Source organism: Peromyscus leucopus, chromosome 5 (assembly GCF_004664715.2).
Source record: "Peromyscus leucopus breed LL Stock chromosome 5, UCI_PerLeu_2.1, whole genome shotgun sequence".
NCBI classification, from domain to species: Eukaryota; Metazoa; Chordata; class Mammalia; order Rodentia; family Cricetidae; genus Peromyscus; species Peromyscus leucopus.
In genome coordinates, this window is record NC_051067.1 from 14,438,824 (window position 1) to 14,450,767 (window position 11,944).

Here is an 11,944-nt window from a genome sequence, read left to right on the forward strand (position 1 = left end):
AACTGGGCATGGTGGCACACGCCTTTAATCCCAGCACTCGGGAGGCAGAGCCAGGTGGATCTCTGTGAGTTCGAGGCCAGCCTGGTCTCCAGAATGAGATCCAGGACAGGCATCAAAACTACACAGAGAAACCCTGTCTTGAGGGGAAAAAAAAAAAAGTGAAGAGGAGGTGGGAGAGGTTTAGGGAAAAGGGTCACAAACAGGAACTCTGCCAGAGGGAGGAATCCAACATCTTAGAGACCCAGGAGGGCATAGAGAAGTTACCTGATGTACCTGGGGGACTTAAAACAGCAGGCTCCAGTGAGCCATTTAGGGAGACAGAGACTGTACAGGCAGCTCCTAGAGGGAAGTGAAGAGAAACTCATGGTTAGGGACTGAGAAAGTTCCAGGAGGGAACTGAGAGACGGGGCTATCGAGGAAGCAGCCAAGAGCAGAGTGAGCTCCAGGAGTGAGCTGAGAACGTGGAGAGGAAGATCAAGGATAGGAGAGAGAAGAGTGTCCTGGTGACAAGAATGCCAATCTGCGATGTCCCCAAGCAGACCAAGAGACTTGTCAGAGAGAAACGTCTCAAATCACAGAGGAGGGGCCTCCCTTTCCATGTGGTGGGCACTGCCTGGTGCACCAGGGCAACTTCTGCAGCAGTGGTCATTTCCAGAAGCCAACAGAGCCAGAGCAGGCAACTCCAAGGGGACACTCGAGTACCAGGAAAGAGAAGATGGACAGAAGAAGCAGCTGAGGAGGCAGACTCTAATATTTGGAGTTGAATATGGTGGGTGTCAGAAGGCAGCCGGAGCAAACGATCCATACCTTGGGAGAGTTACATCAGCTGCTTGGCTCGGTTAGGAGAGGCCGAGTTCCCCATCCCTACCCCCAGCCCTGTGCTGTCACCCTGGCCGGCCCTCAGCAAGAATTCTGCAGGCCAAGGTCTCAGCCCGCTGTCTCTTGCTGTAACTGTACGCTGCAGATGGAAGAGCTGATGAAGAATGAATTTAATTTACATGTCTAGCGCATGGTGCCAGCATCTCCCGGGCCCCTGGCAAGGATCTTCCTGCTGGGTGGCTCAGTGGAAGACACAGTGAGAGGCAGCATGCTTTCCTTCATTACAAAGCCATTCCCTGTAACCCACAAATCCCCTAATCCATTAATTCACAGATGGATTAATCCATTTGAGAGGGCAGAGCCCTAATCAGTCCAACCTGGTCACACCTCATTGTGTGGATTAATCTGCATGAGTTTGAGCTGTGAAATTCAAACCCTAGCAGTTGGTTTAGCCAGAGTCTCCCTTATGCTTTTCGGGTTTGTGTGTGTACATGTTTGTGTACGTACATGAGTCTGTGGGTGCAGGTGGAGACCAGAATTTGCATTCGGGTTACAGGCACCTGCTGCTGTTCCCAGCTTCTTATATGTGTGCTGGGGATCTGAACTCAGGTCCTCATGCTTATGGGACAGGCTGACTAATCCCATCTCCCCAGTCCCATTCCTTCCCTTACGCCAGATGTTGCCTTTTTATTTTAATTTTTGAGAGAGTCTCATCTGTCCCAGGCTAACCTTGAACTCTGTAGCCAAGAACAACTTTGAATTTCTGACCTACCTGCCTCTGCCCCCTGAGTACTGAGGTTACAGGTGTGTACTGCCATGCCTATTTTATTTGTGCTGGAGACCTAATTCAGGGCTTCGTGTGTGCCAGGCAAGAAAGTGCTCTACCAACTGAGCCTCAACCTCTTGGTGTCTCTCAACTTTTCATCTGCCAAGCCTCTACCACCTGCTCCTTGGCTGTAAACCCCATACTGATCTTACCATATTCAGAACAGAGTTATCTTCTGCACCTAGCTTTTATTCTGTCCATCTACTACAATGGTCCTGAGTAACTCTGGTCTCACAGGCTGCGACTCTGGCCAGCTCTGGCTTTCCTCTGGCTATGTCTAAGAAAAAGGGCTTCCAGCTGCACAGACTTTGCACATTCAAATATCTCAAGTCCACAGGGCCTGCCAGAGGGGGAGCAGCAGCCTGTGCCCATCTCCCCCTCCTTGCCCTAGGGAAGAGGTGGGGGTACCCAGGGCCTATCCCGAGGCCTAGGGAGTGCCTTGCATCTCTTGTAGATCCTGGTGTGGACATCATATGTGGTTTGTAGCTCCTTGTGTGCCTGTAGCTGTCCTGCCATGGACTAAGGCCTTCTGTCCCTGCAGGCTTGGGGGTGGGGTGCCACCCACCTCACAGGAGTTCTACATCCTAGACCATACAGGAGGCACCCCACCCCCAAGCCTGCAGGGACAGAAGGCCTTAGTCCATGGCAGGACAAATGTTGAAAAAACTCTGGAGTGCCAAGGAACCAACAGTCTGCAGTTGGAAGGCCACATCAGGCTGCTAGACCTGGGGTCAGGAACTCTGCTCTGGGCCTCAGTTTCCCTCAGGGGACCAAGTGAGGTCGGGTGCAGGAGAAGATGTAAAGGTGGAATGCTGGCCTTCCTGATGGTGAATCTGGCCAGGGATGCCTAAAAATGGGTGGTACGGAGCCTCGGTCTCACCCCACTGCTATAACAGTGATGGATGTGGAATAATTGGGTTAAGCTATACCCCAGAGGCCCTTCAGAACGGTCCCAATGTGGTCCTCGCAGGGCTTCTGCAGGATGTAACTCCTGGCTGTAGCCCACACTTGCCCAAGCACACATGTAGGTCAAGTGCACACTCTCCACTGCCCTGGAACAAGGTCTGTCCATGCTGTCTGTCTCTCTGCCTGCACAGACTGGTGCTGAGGACAGCTGCCAACCTGTTCTCCATCTGCCTGACCTGGGGAAATCTGAGCAAACCTCATTTTCTGCAGTGTTTAGCAAGGGTCCAAAAATTCGCAATTCCCAGTGACCTTGCAAGTCAATCTCTAGGTGCCTTTTGAACCTCCCATCTCCTAGAGGAGAGGTTGCACCCCTGGGGAGAACTGAGGCAGAGATGGAGGGCTCAGGGACCCAGGGATTCCTGGGCTGTCCCGGGGCCCTCATTCCCGGTCTGGGTCCTGGTCTGGTTCCAATGTCTCAAGTTACAGCTCTAAAATGCGCTGCACTCGCACACCAGCAGAGACAGGTAAAATCTGGTGCCTGCAGCCACTGTTGGTTGTGAGGGTCTGCTTCTCTCACCCCCACAGACCTCCATTTCCTAGCTGGGCCTGGGCTTGGGGGCTTCCTGTGGTGAGCACCGAGCTGGAAGAGCCATGCCTACCTACAACAGAAGGGAAACAAGTGAGGAGGTGGAAAGATTTGCCTGAGGCTGCGCATTTTATAATTAGGAAAACTGAGGCTCAATCAGACTAAATGACTTCCCTAACTAGGTTTCAATGCCAGGCACTTGTCCCCTTTTGTAAATAGGGGACTTGATAAAAAAAGATGTCCAACCAAGCTTCCGGTTAAGTCTCAATTCCTGGGTGCCAGTGAACGCCCACCGGCCTTTTTTGCCAGGCCTGACCTGCTACGTGACTCGGGGTAATTCACGTCTCTTTTAAGACTCAGTTTCTTCATCCGGGAGGTGGGGGTGGGGCGGCCAGGGCGCAGCAAAGGAAAACTGAGCCGAGAAGCACACACCTACTTACTAACCTCCGAGGACAGCAGGCACCCGGCCCAGAGGAAGGGCGGGGTCTAAACTAAGGGGCGCAGACCCCAGGAACTATCGAGAGGCTGTGCGTGGGGCGGGGCTTGAGTTCTCAGGTCCGTACTGGGACCCCGGCAGTACTGGGCTGCTCCGCTGGGTCGCTTAAGCTGGAGAAGGCAGGACTCCGGTCACCGCTACAGCCTAAACTCCTCAGGGGCGGGGCTCACTGGGGCTCGGAGTTTAGAGCTCCGGGGGAAGCCTGAGTTTAGGATGACAGAGGGCGGGTTTCGGTGAGGGGCGTGGCTGATAGTAGTGGGTGGTGTTTAGAGCCCCAGCCCCGCCCACTGCTGACGCAGCCCCGGAGCTCCGTACGGGAAGGGGGCGTGGCTAGTTGGAGGGATGGGTTTGGGGCTGGAGACGCTGTCGCCGTCGCTGGGCGGGGCCTAGAGGGAAGAGGCGGGGCTTAGGGCCCGGCCTGCGGCGGCGGTCACCGGAGCCGTCGGGCCGGGCGGCGGACAGCCGAGGACCGCGGGGCGGCGCCGTGTCCTCCGCCATGACAGGTGGGCGCAGGGCCAGGCGGGCGACGGGAGCCCAGTGACCTTGGCGTTAGCTGGCGCCGATGACGCGGGCGTAGCGGCGCGCGGTGGCGGGGTGTCCGGGGCTCTGCGCGGCGGGCCGGGGGGCGCTGGGGGTCTCGGGTGCAGAGTGGGGGACCGTCGTGGACTGAGGAGACAGAACAGCAGGTGAGCGTCCACGCGGTGCACCGTACAGGCTGCACCTGCGGAGCGGGGCGGTGTCCCGGGGCGGGATGGATCTGAGAGAGGGAAATGGTGCTCACCGCCACTCTAGAGCGGCGATTGCACTCACCCCCACGGAGGCGGGACCAGCGCTGCGCTCCTGGGCAGCCTGTGGTACCAGTGAGGCGCCCGTGCTTCCCGCTTGCTCCGGGGGGCCTGCGAGACTCCAGCGACGTTCCCTTACTAGATGAGTCTAGGGAATTCGAAGCTAGCAACTGGATTCCTGTTCTCTAGGCTCGGTAGCCCCAGCCCAACCCTTTGCTCTGGGGACTCGCCCACTTCATTTCTGATCCCAGCCGGACACAGTGACATTGCTGTGCTGAGTTTTCCCTGTTGAAAGAATGCCATAGGATGAGTCAGCGAGGGACCCCCTCTGGCAGAGAGCCCGGGGAATGTGGTGGCTCCCAGATGCCGCACTTGGTTTCTGGGAGTCTCACTCTTTCTTAAGCATCATGTGGCAGAGGTCATCTGGGATGGCCCAGGAAAGTCAGGGTAGCCCCAGAAGTACCCAAGGGTTTCTAAACTGGAGCCAGCATTGGTGGTGCACAAAAATAAGACCGTATGAGCTAGAACCTGAGGACTTCCAAAACAGGCTAGAGGAAACCTCAGCTACCACTTTCTCCTTTGTAGTCCCTCCAGGGCCTTCTTGTTTGTGCCTGCAGTTTCTGAGCACTACCTATGTGTAGAGCCCTGCTTGAGTCCCTAATATGCCTGTGTAGGATAAAATCTTAGGTTGGGTAAGTGCCCCCAGACCACTCTGCTGGTCAGTGGTGGGAGCAAAATGGGAGGCGTAGTCTCAGTATTCATGCTGCACCCTGCCCTGCCGCTGGCTTTCCAGATCCTCTGGTAAGCTCATCAGGATGTCTCCAAGGGCCCATTGCAAAGACAGGATACTCGGGGAGAATGGGGCATCCCAGCTCCAGGAAAACAGGCAGTGGGGAGGTGGGGGGGCGGCAGGTGGGTAGTCGCTTTTAGCTGGGAGGACACAGCCAGCCCCTGACTGTGGCACCAACACACACTCTTTTCTATCTGCCATCTACTTGCTGACTTTTGGACACCTCACCACCCTTCCTTTTTTCTGGTAGGAGATGGAGACGGTAGAAGCCTGACAGGGTTGGATGGACAGCCCCGGGGCCTCCGTTCTTGGCTCAGTGCCCTAGAGCACCAGCTGGGGGTCTGCCATACAGATTAATCTTTGCTGCCTGTGTGTGTGTGTGTGTGTGTGTGTGTGTGTGTGTGTGTGTGTGTGTGTCTATAGAACACTGAGAGTGTGTCTCTTCACAGAACAGGTACCATGGAGTGATGACAAGAGCTTCTGGGAGAGATTCAGGGGGGAGTTGATGCCCAAGTTGTACACCCCAGGAGAGTGATTGGTGAATTCTTGCAAGGGGCCTAAATAAGCTGGGCATGAATCAACTCGATTTGCTCAGCCTGTTGCCCGGGTCCTGACTCCATGGTTGTGAGCTGCAGACAGGAAGGCTATGGGCAGAGTAAGGGCAAGTGGGGCCACTGCTTCAGGGTCCCAAATGCCAGAATGAGGACTTAGGTCTGGGCTGCAGACATTCAAGATGCGGTGACGGGGCCATGCTCCTAGTACCAGCTGGCAGGGAGGGAAAACACAGGCAGAGGCTCATGGATTCTGCACGGAGGGATTCATCTTCTTTTATCTAGTAGAGGCGTTCCTGGCCTTGTTTACAGGGCATCCAGGCAGAGCCTTGCCCGAGTCTGCATGATACCCAGTGGCTGCCTGCTTGTGGTTGCCTGCATAGCTTACAAGAGCCACAGGAAGTGCCTTGCTCTAGAGCTGCTGGCTTCAGCTCCTGGGCTGGGCCACCCATGCCAGGTGACTCAGGGCTCCTGTGACTCATGCCTGTGGGCAGCAGAGGCCCATCTTGCTAGCGGCTCTCAGGGTGGGAGGAGGCCGCTATGAGGCATTGGCCACTGTCTACCAGCAGACCTCGCCTTTGGACCTTGGACTGGAGCCCATTCATTCCAGAACTCTTGTATGTGCAGCCCTGTACACATTGGCACAATATGGAGACAGACAGCCTTGGCCTCCTCCTGTCTGGAAGAGAGCAGACCCCTGAGTTCACTGTGATCCATGTGTTAATGACAGAACAGGCAGCCGCAGCATGGCTGTGTTACCTCCAGGCTGATGGCAGTCTTGTAACTTCACCATGCCTTCATTTCCCTATCTGAAAGCGGGGCAGCTGCGGAGCTGGTGGGAGGATGGAGGTTGTAGGTAGGTGTAACTAGAACCACGAAATGTCTGGCCTGTGGATTGTTTTGTGTGTTGGCTCAGTGTTCATCTGAACTCTTTAATAAGATGCTGCAGGTACTGAAGCCAGCCTCTACCTAATGCATCTGTTAGTGTGGCATCCCTGGGTATCCCTGGGGTGTTGGTAAGTCTATCCTCTAAGTAGATTGTCAGGGGCTCGGCCAATATGCCCAGTCCCCAGCTGCCATGATTGGGTGGTGCTGATGGCCTCAGACAGGGGTGGAATGGCTGATGAGCCGAAGTATGGGCCTTGGGGGAGCAATGTCTGTCAACCAGGACAAGCCTATCCCTAGTCTCTGAGAGCAGGCTTCCGGGCTGAGGATGTGTTTATGGTGTCCTTGGTGAATGCAGCCCCACTGTTTCACTGAACTGGAAGACACCCCAAGTTCCTGAGTTCCTGGCATAGGGTGGGCATGCTGATAGGCTGTGCCCACCTGGGTAAGAAAGGACTCCCCAAAGCCACCATCAGGGATGAGAGGGTGAAGGAGTCTGTTGTTGGTTGGTCTTTGGTCTTTCTGGGGACCCGCCACCCGGCTCTCAAATAAATCACTCACGGAGGCTTATTCTTAATTAGGAATGCCTGGCCTTAAGCTTGGCTTTTTTCTTGCCAGCTTTCCTTAACTTAAATTACCCCGTCTATCTTTCGCCTCTGGGCTTTTCCCGTTCTCTTACTTCTGTAAATCTTACTCTTACTGTGTAGCTTGCTGTGTAGCTGGGTGGCTGGCCCATGATACCCTCCTCCTCCTCTGGCTCCTAATTCTCCTCTTCTTCTGAATTCCTCCTTCTATATATTCTCTTTGCCTGTCAGCCCCACCTATCCTTTCTCCTGCCTCGCTATTGTCATTCAGCTCTTTATTAGACCATCAGGTGTTTTAGACAGGCACAGTATCACAGCTTCACAGAGTTAAATAAGCAAATAAATATAAACAAAAGTAACAAACCTTAAAATAATATTCCCCAACAGGAGTCAGAAGACAGACCAGACAGGAGGTGAGGAAGGTAGCCTGTTGATTCCATACCCAGGGATAAAGCCAGGGACCAAGCCAGGGACCCAGCTCACTTTTCTCAACATGGTGACCCTATTTGATAAAAAGCCAACCTATCTTAGAGGTCTAATCCAATTGCAAGCAGATACATTTGCTTTTAGATTTATTTTCTGTCTACAAGTATTTTGCATACATGCATGTATGTGCACCGTGTGTGTGCCTGGTGTCAAGAAGGTCAGAAGAAGCCATCGGAACCCTTGGAATTGGAGTTACAGACCATTGAGCGCTACCATATGTTCTCCAAGAGCAACATGCGCCTTAACCTCTAAGCTGTCTCTCCAGCCCCTGCATTTGCTTTTAAAGAACAGTTTGATACATTGTGACAAATGCCTGCACCTGTGTAAGCACAAACCAGGCAGCATCTAGACATTTCTGTGACTCAGGAAGATCCTTTGGGCTCCTTCTCAAGTAATCTGTTCCTGCTCAGGGTTGCTCTGCTTTCCAGAGTTCCCCCTCCTGCCCCCAGTTTTACCGTAAACATTTACCGTAAACAATGGAAATTTCCAAATAAGTTTTTTTAATAGACTTTACTTATTTGTTTAATTTATTTTGAGTCAAAGTCTCTCTTTATTGTCCAGGCTGCTGCAGCCTTTCCAGTAGCTAGAACTTCAAATGTATAGTGCCTGGGTGTATACTGCCTGGGTGTATACTGCCTGGGTGTATACTGCCTGGGTGTATACTGCCTGGGTGTTTACTGCCTGGGTGTATACTGCCTGGTGTATACTGCCTGGTGTATACTGCCTGGAGTACACTGCCCAGGTGTATACTGCCTGTATACTGCCTAAGTGTATACTGCCTGGAGTACACTGCCCAGGTGTATACTGCCTGTATACTGCCTAAGTGTATACTGCCTGGAGTACACTGCCCAGGTGTTTACTGCCTGGGTGTATACTGCCTGGTGTATACTGCCTGGGTGTATACTGCCTGGGTGTATACTGCCTGGGTGTATACTACCTGGGTGTTTACTGCCTGGGTGTATACTGCCTGGGTGTATATTGCCTGGTGTATACTGCCTGGTGTATACTGTCTGGGTGTATACTGCCTGGGTGTATACTGCCTGGAGTACACTGCCCAGGTGTATACTGCCTGTATACTGCCTGGGTGTATACTGCCTGGAGTATACTGCCTGGTGTATACTGCCTGTATACTGCCTGGGTGTATACTGCTTAGGTGTATACTGCCTGGTGTATACTGCCTGGGTGTATACTGCCTGGGTGTATACTGCCTGGGTGTATACTGCCTGAAGTATACTGCCTGAAGTATACTGCCCAGGTGTATACTGCCTGGTGTATACTGCCTGGGTGTATACTGCCTGGGTGTATACTGCCTGGGTGTATACTGCCTGAAGTATACTGCCCAGGTGTATACTGCCTGGGTGTATACTGCCTGGTGTATACTGCCTGGGTGTATACTGCCTGGGTGAATACTGCCTGGGTGTATACTGCCTGGGTGTATACTGCCCAGGTGTATACTGCCTGGTGTATACTGCCTGGCTCTGGCCTTTATTTGGGGAACAACTGCCTGGAAATTGAACAGATAGTGCAGAGATTGGGGAAATGGACTCCCCTTCCCTCCCTCATATCATGACCATTTTCTATCAGTTTGTTATTAGCTGGAGCCCAGAATCTGCATTAGCATTCCCCCCTTGTATGGGACATTCAGTGGGCTTTGACAAGTGCTCTATGTCATAACACAGAATAGTTTCAGCGCCTAACACTCCTCTGTGCCTGCTTATTCATCCATCCCTCCCTCCCCATGCCTGGCAATCCCTGATTTTATTGTCTCCTTGGTATTGCCTTTTCTGCAGTGTGGTGTAATTAGACCCATACGGTATGGGGCTTTTTCTGACAGGCTCTTTCACTTAGTACTGTGTGTTGAAGGCTTCTCCACAGCTTTTCATGTCACTAGTTTATTTATCCTTTGCAGTACTGAGAACTGAACCTAGGACCTTGTGCATGCTGGGAAAGATACCACTGAAGTTAAATTTTTTATTTTGATACAAGGCCTCACTAAGTTGCTCCACCAGGCCTTGAAGTTGGGGTCCTCCTATCTCAGCTTGGCTCATCTTTCCACCCCTATCTTGTGATGTGTGTGCATGTGTGTGTGAGGGTGAGCACATGCCATAGCACACATCTGGAATTCAGAGGACAGCCTCAGGTGTTGGTCCTCACCTACCTTGTTTGAGACGGTCTCTCTTCTCTTGTATGCCAGGCTAGCAGCTCATGAGCGACTGAGGATTCCTGTCCCCACCTCAGTTCTTGAGGCAGGGTCCCTAGAGTTCCCCAGTTCAGCTAGACTCTCTGTCTAGCAAGCTCTAGGGATCTGCCCGCCTTCACGCCAGTGCTGGGATTGCAGGGATGTGCCGATGCTCCTGGGTCTGTGAGAGTTCAGAGGAATTTCTCAGGTCCCCACACCTGTGCGCAGCTCCAAGCCCGGCTGAGCCGTCTTCTTCCTGACCTCTTTTGTGTTTGTTTTATTTATTTGTTTATTTTTGTTTTGTTTTTGTTTTTTGGTCTCACGTTATGTAGCCCAGACTTGCCTTGAACTTATAATCCTCCTGCCTCAGCATTCCCAATGCTAAAACTACAGATGTGCATCACCGTACTCGGCCACCCTGTTTTCATTTCTGATGTCAGGAATTTCAGTCATTTTTGTCAGTCTGTTTAAGAACCTGTTCATTTTGCTGGTCTTTTCGGTGAACACACTTGGGTTATGTTGACTTTTCCCTTTTGTAACTGTTGTCTTCTCAGGGTGATCTCCCCTCTGCTCTGCGCCTGTCCCTTCTTTCCGTTAGCTTTGTGTCTGACTTGTCTGGTTTTTCTAGCCCCTCCTTCCTTCCCTTGTAAAAGCTGGGGAGGTGTCCGTCATGTTAGGCCATTCATTTTAGCTTTTTTTATTTTTTATTTTTTTTATTTTGAGACAAGGTTTCATTAGGCACTGTGTAACTCCAGCTAGCCTGGACTCTACATAGACCAGGGTGTCCTCAAACCCATAGAACTCTACCTGCTTCTCCTCCGGAGTGGTAGGATTAAAGCGTGTGCCACACCTGACCCAAGCTCGCTGTTTTAAAGTGTGTGAGTTTATGGCTTTGCTTCTCCCTCTCAGAGGTGTGCTGGCTCCATCCCTTAGATTTTGGTGTGTTTGTTTCTCATTTGACTCAAGGTTGTTTTCAGTTTATTTTGTGGTTTCATTTTGACCTGTTAGTTTAGTGGTTCTCAACCTGTGGGGTGTGACCCCTTTGGGGGGTCAAACTACCCTTTCGCAGGGGTCGCCTAAGACCATCAGAAAACACAGATATCTATATTACTATTCATGGCAGTAGCAAAATTACAGTTATGAAGTAGCAATGAAAATAATTTATGGTTAGGGGGTCACCACAAAATGAGGAACTGTATTAAAAGAGCCACAGCATTAGGAAGGTTGAGAACCGCTGTATTAGTTGTTTGATTCCTACAGATTTGTGAACTCTGGTGGTATTGATGTCTAGGTTCCTGTAACATGATCCGAAAAGAGCCTTTGATTTAAATGCTTGTAAATATATTGAGACTTATTTGTGACTGAGGAGCTGCATGTTTTGTGATCTAGAGTATGTTCATGTGCACTTGGGAAGAGTGTGGGTTTTTTTGTTACTGGGTAGTGTGTTTTGTGTGTGACTTTTAGGTACAGTTTAGAGTATTGCTCAAGTCTTCCATTTCCTTATTGATCTTGTAGCTGGTTGTCTAGTCTGTTGTTTAAAGTGGTGCATTAACATCTTTAAATGTTAGAGAGCTGTCTGTCTCCCTTCAGTTCCACCAATATTTCCTTATTTGGGGCTCTGATACTTGGTGCAGATGTGTTTATAATTGTTACACGTTCCTGATGAATAAACCTTTTATTTACATATGCTGTTTTGTTTTTGTTTTTGTTTTTAATCTCTTGTACCAGTTTTGACTTAAGGTCTATTTTGTCTAATACTAATCCAGCCACTCCTGTTTCTGGTTTGGTTTCTGTTTACAATCAAGTGTGTTCAACCTGCTGCCTATGGGCCACATGGGGCTGGATGGGACTGAGGACAGCTGTGAATGTAGCCCAACACAAAGCTGTAAACATACTTAAAACATTATGAAATTGTTCTTGAACATTACATTTGTAGATGACCACTTCCCATGCTGAAATGTCAGAAGGCTGGACACACCTGAGTGGACTGTCCTCTTCCTCCTTTCACTTTCAACCGATTTGTGTCTTTAGCTCTTTAGTGAGTGTCTTGG

At 51.3% G+C, this 11,944-nt stretch overlaps 1 protein-coding gene across 3 annotated transcripts in view; it reads left to right on the top strand.

Moving 5' to 3' along the window:
* The first annotated feature begins 4,025 nt into the window (after positions 1–4,025).
* Card19 (caspase recruitment domain family member 19) overlaps positions 4,026–11,944 on the top strand; it is a 14,812-nt gene continuing 6,893 nt past the window's right edge. For 2 of the 3 annotated variants that reach the window (XM_028867651.2, XM_028867652.2), the window contains exon 1: positions 4,029–4,136. In XM_028867651.2, coding sequence (XP_028723484.1) covers positions 4,130–4,136 — 7 coding nt within the window. In that variant the 5' untranslated portion in view covers positions 4,029–4,129. Of the gene's footprint in view, positions 4,137–11,944 lie in introns of all 3 variants that reach the window. The other variant, XM_028867653.2, reaches the window with a different exon arrangement.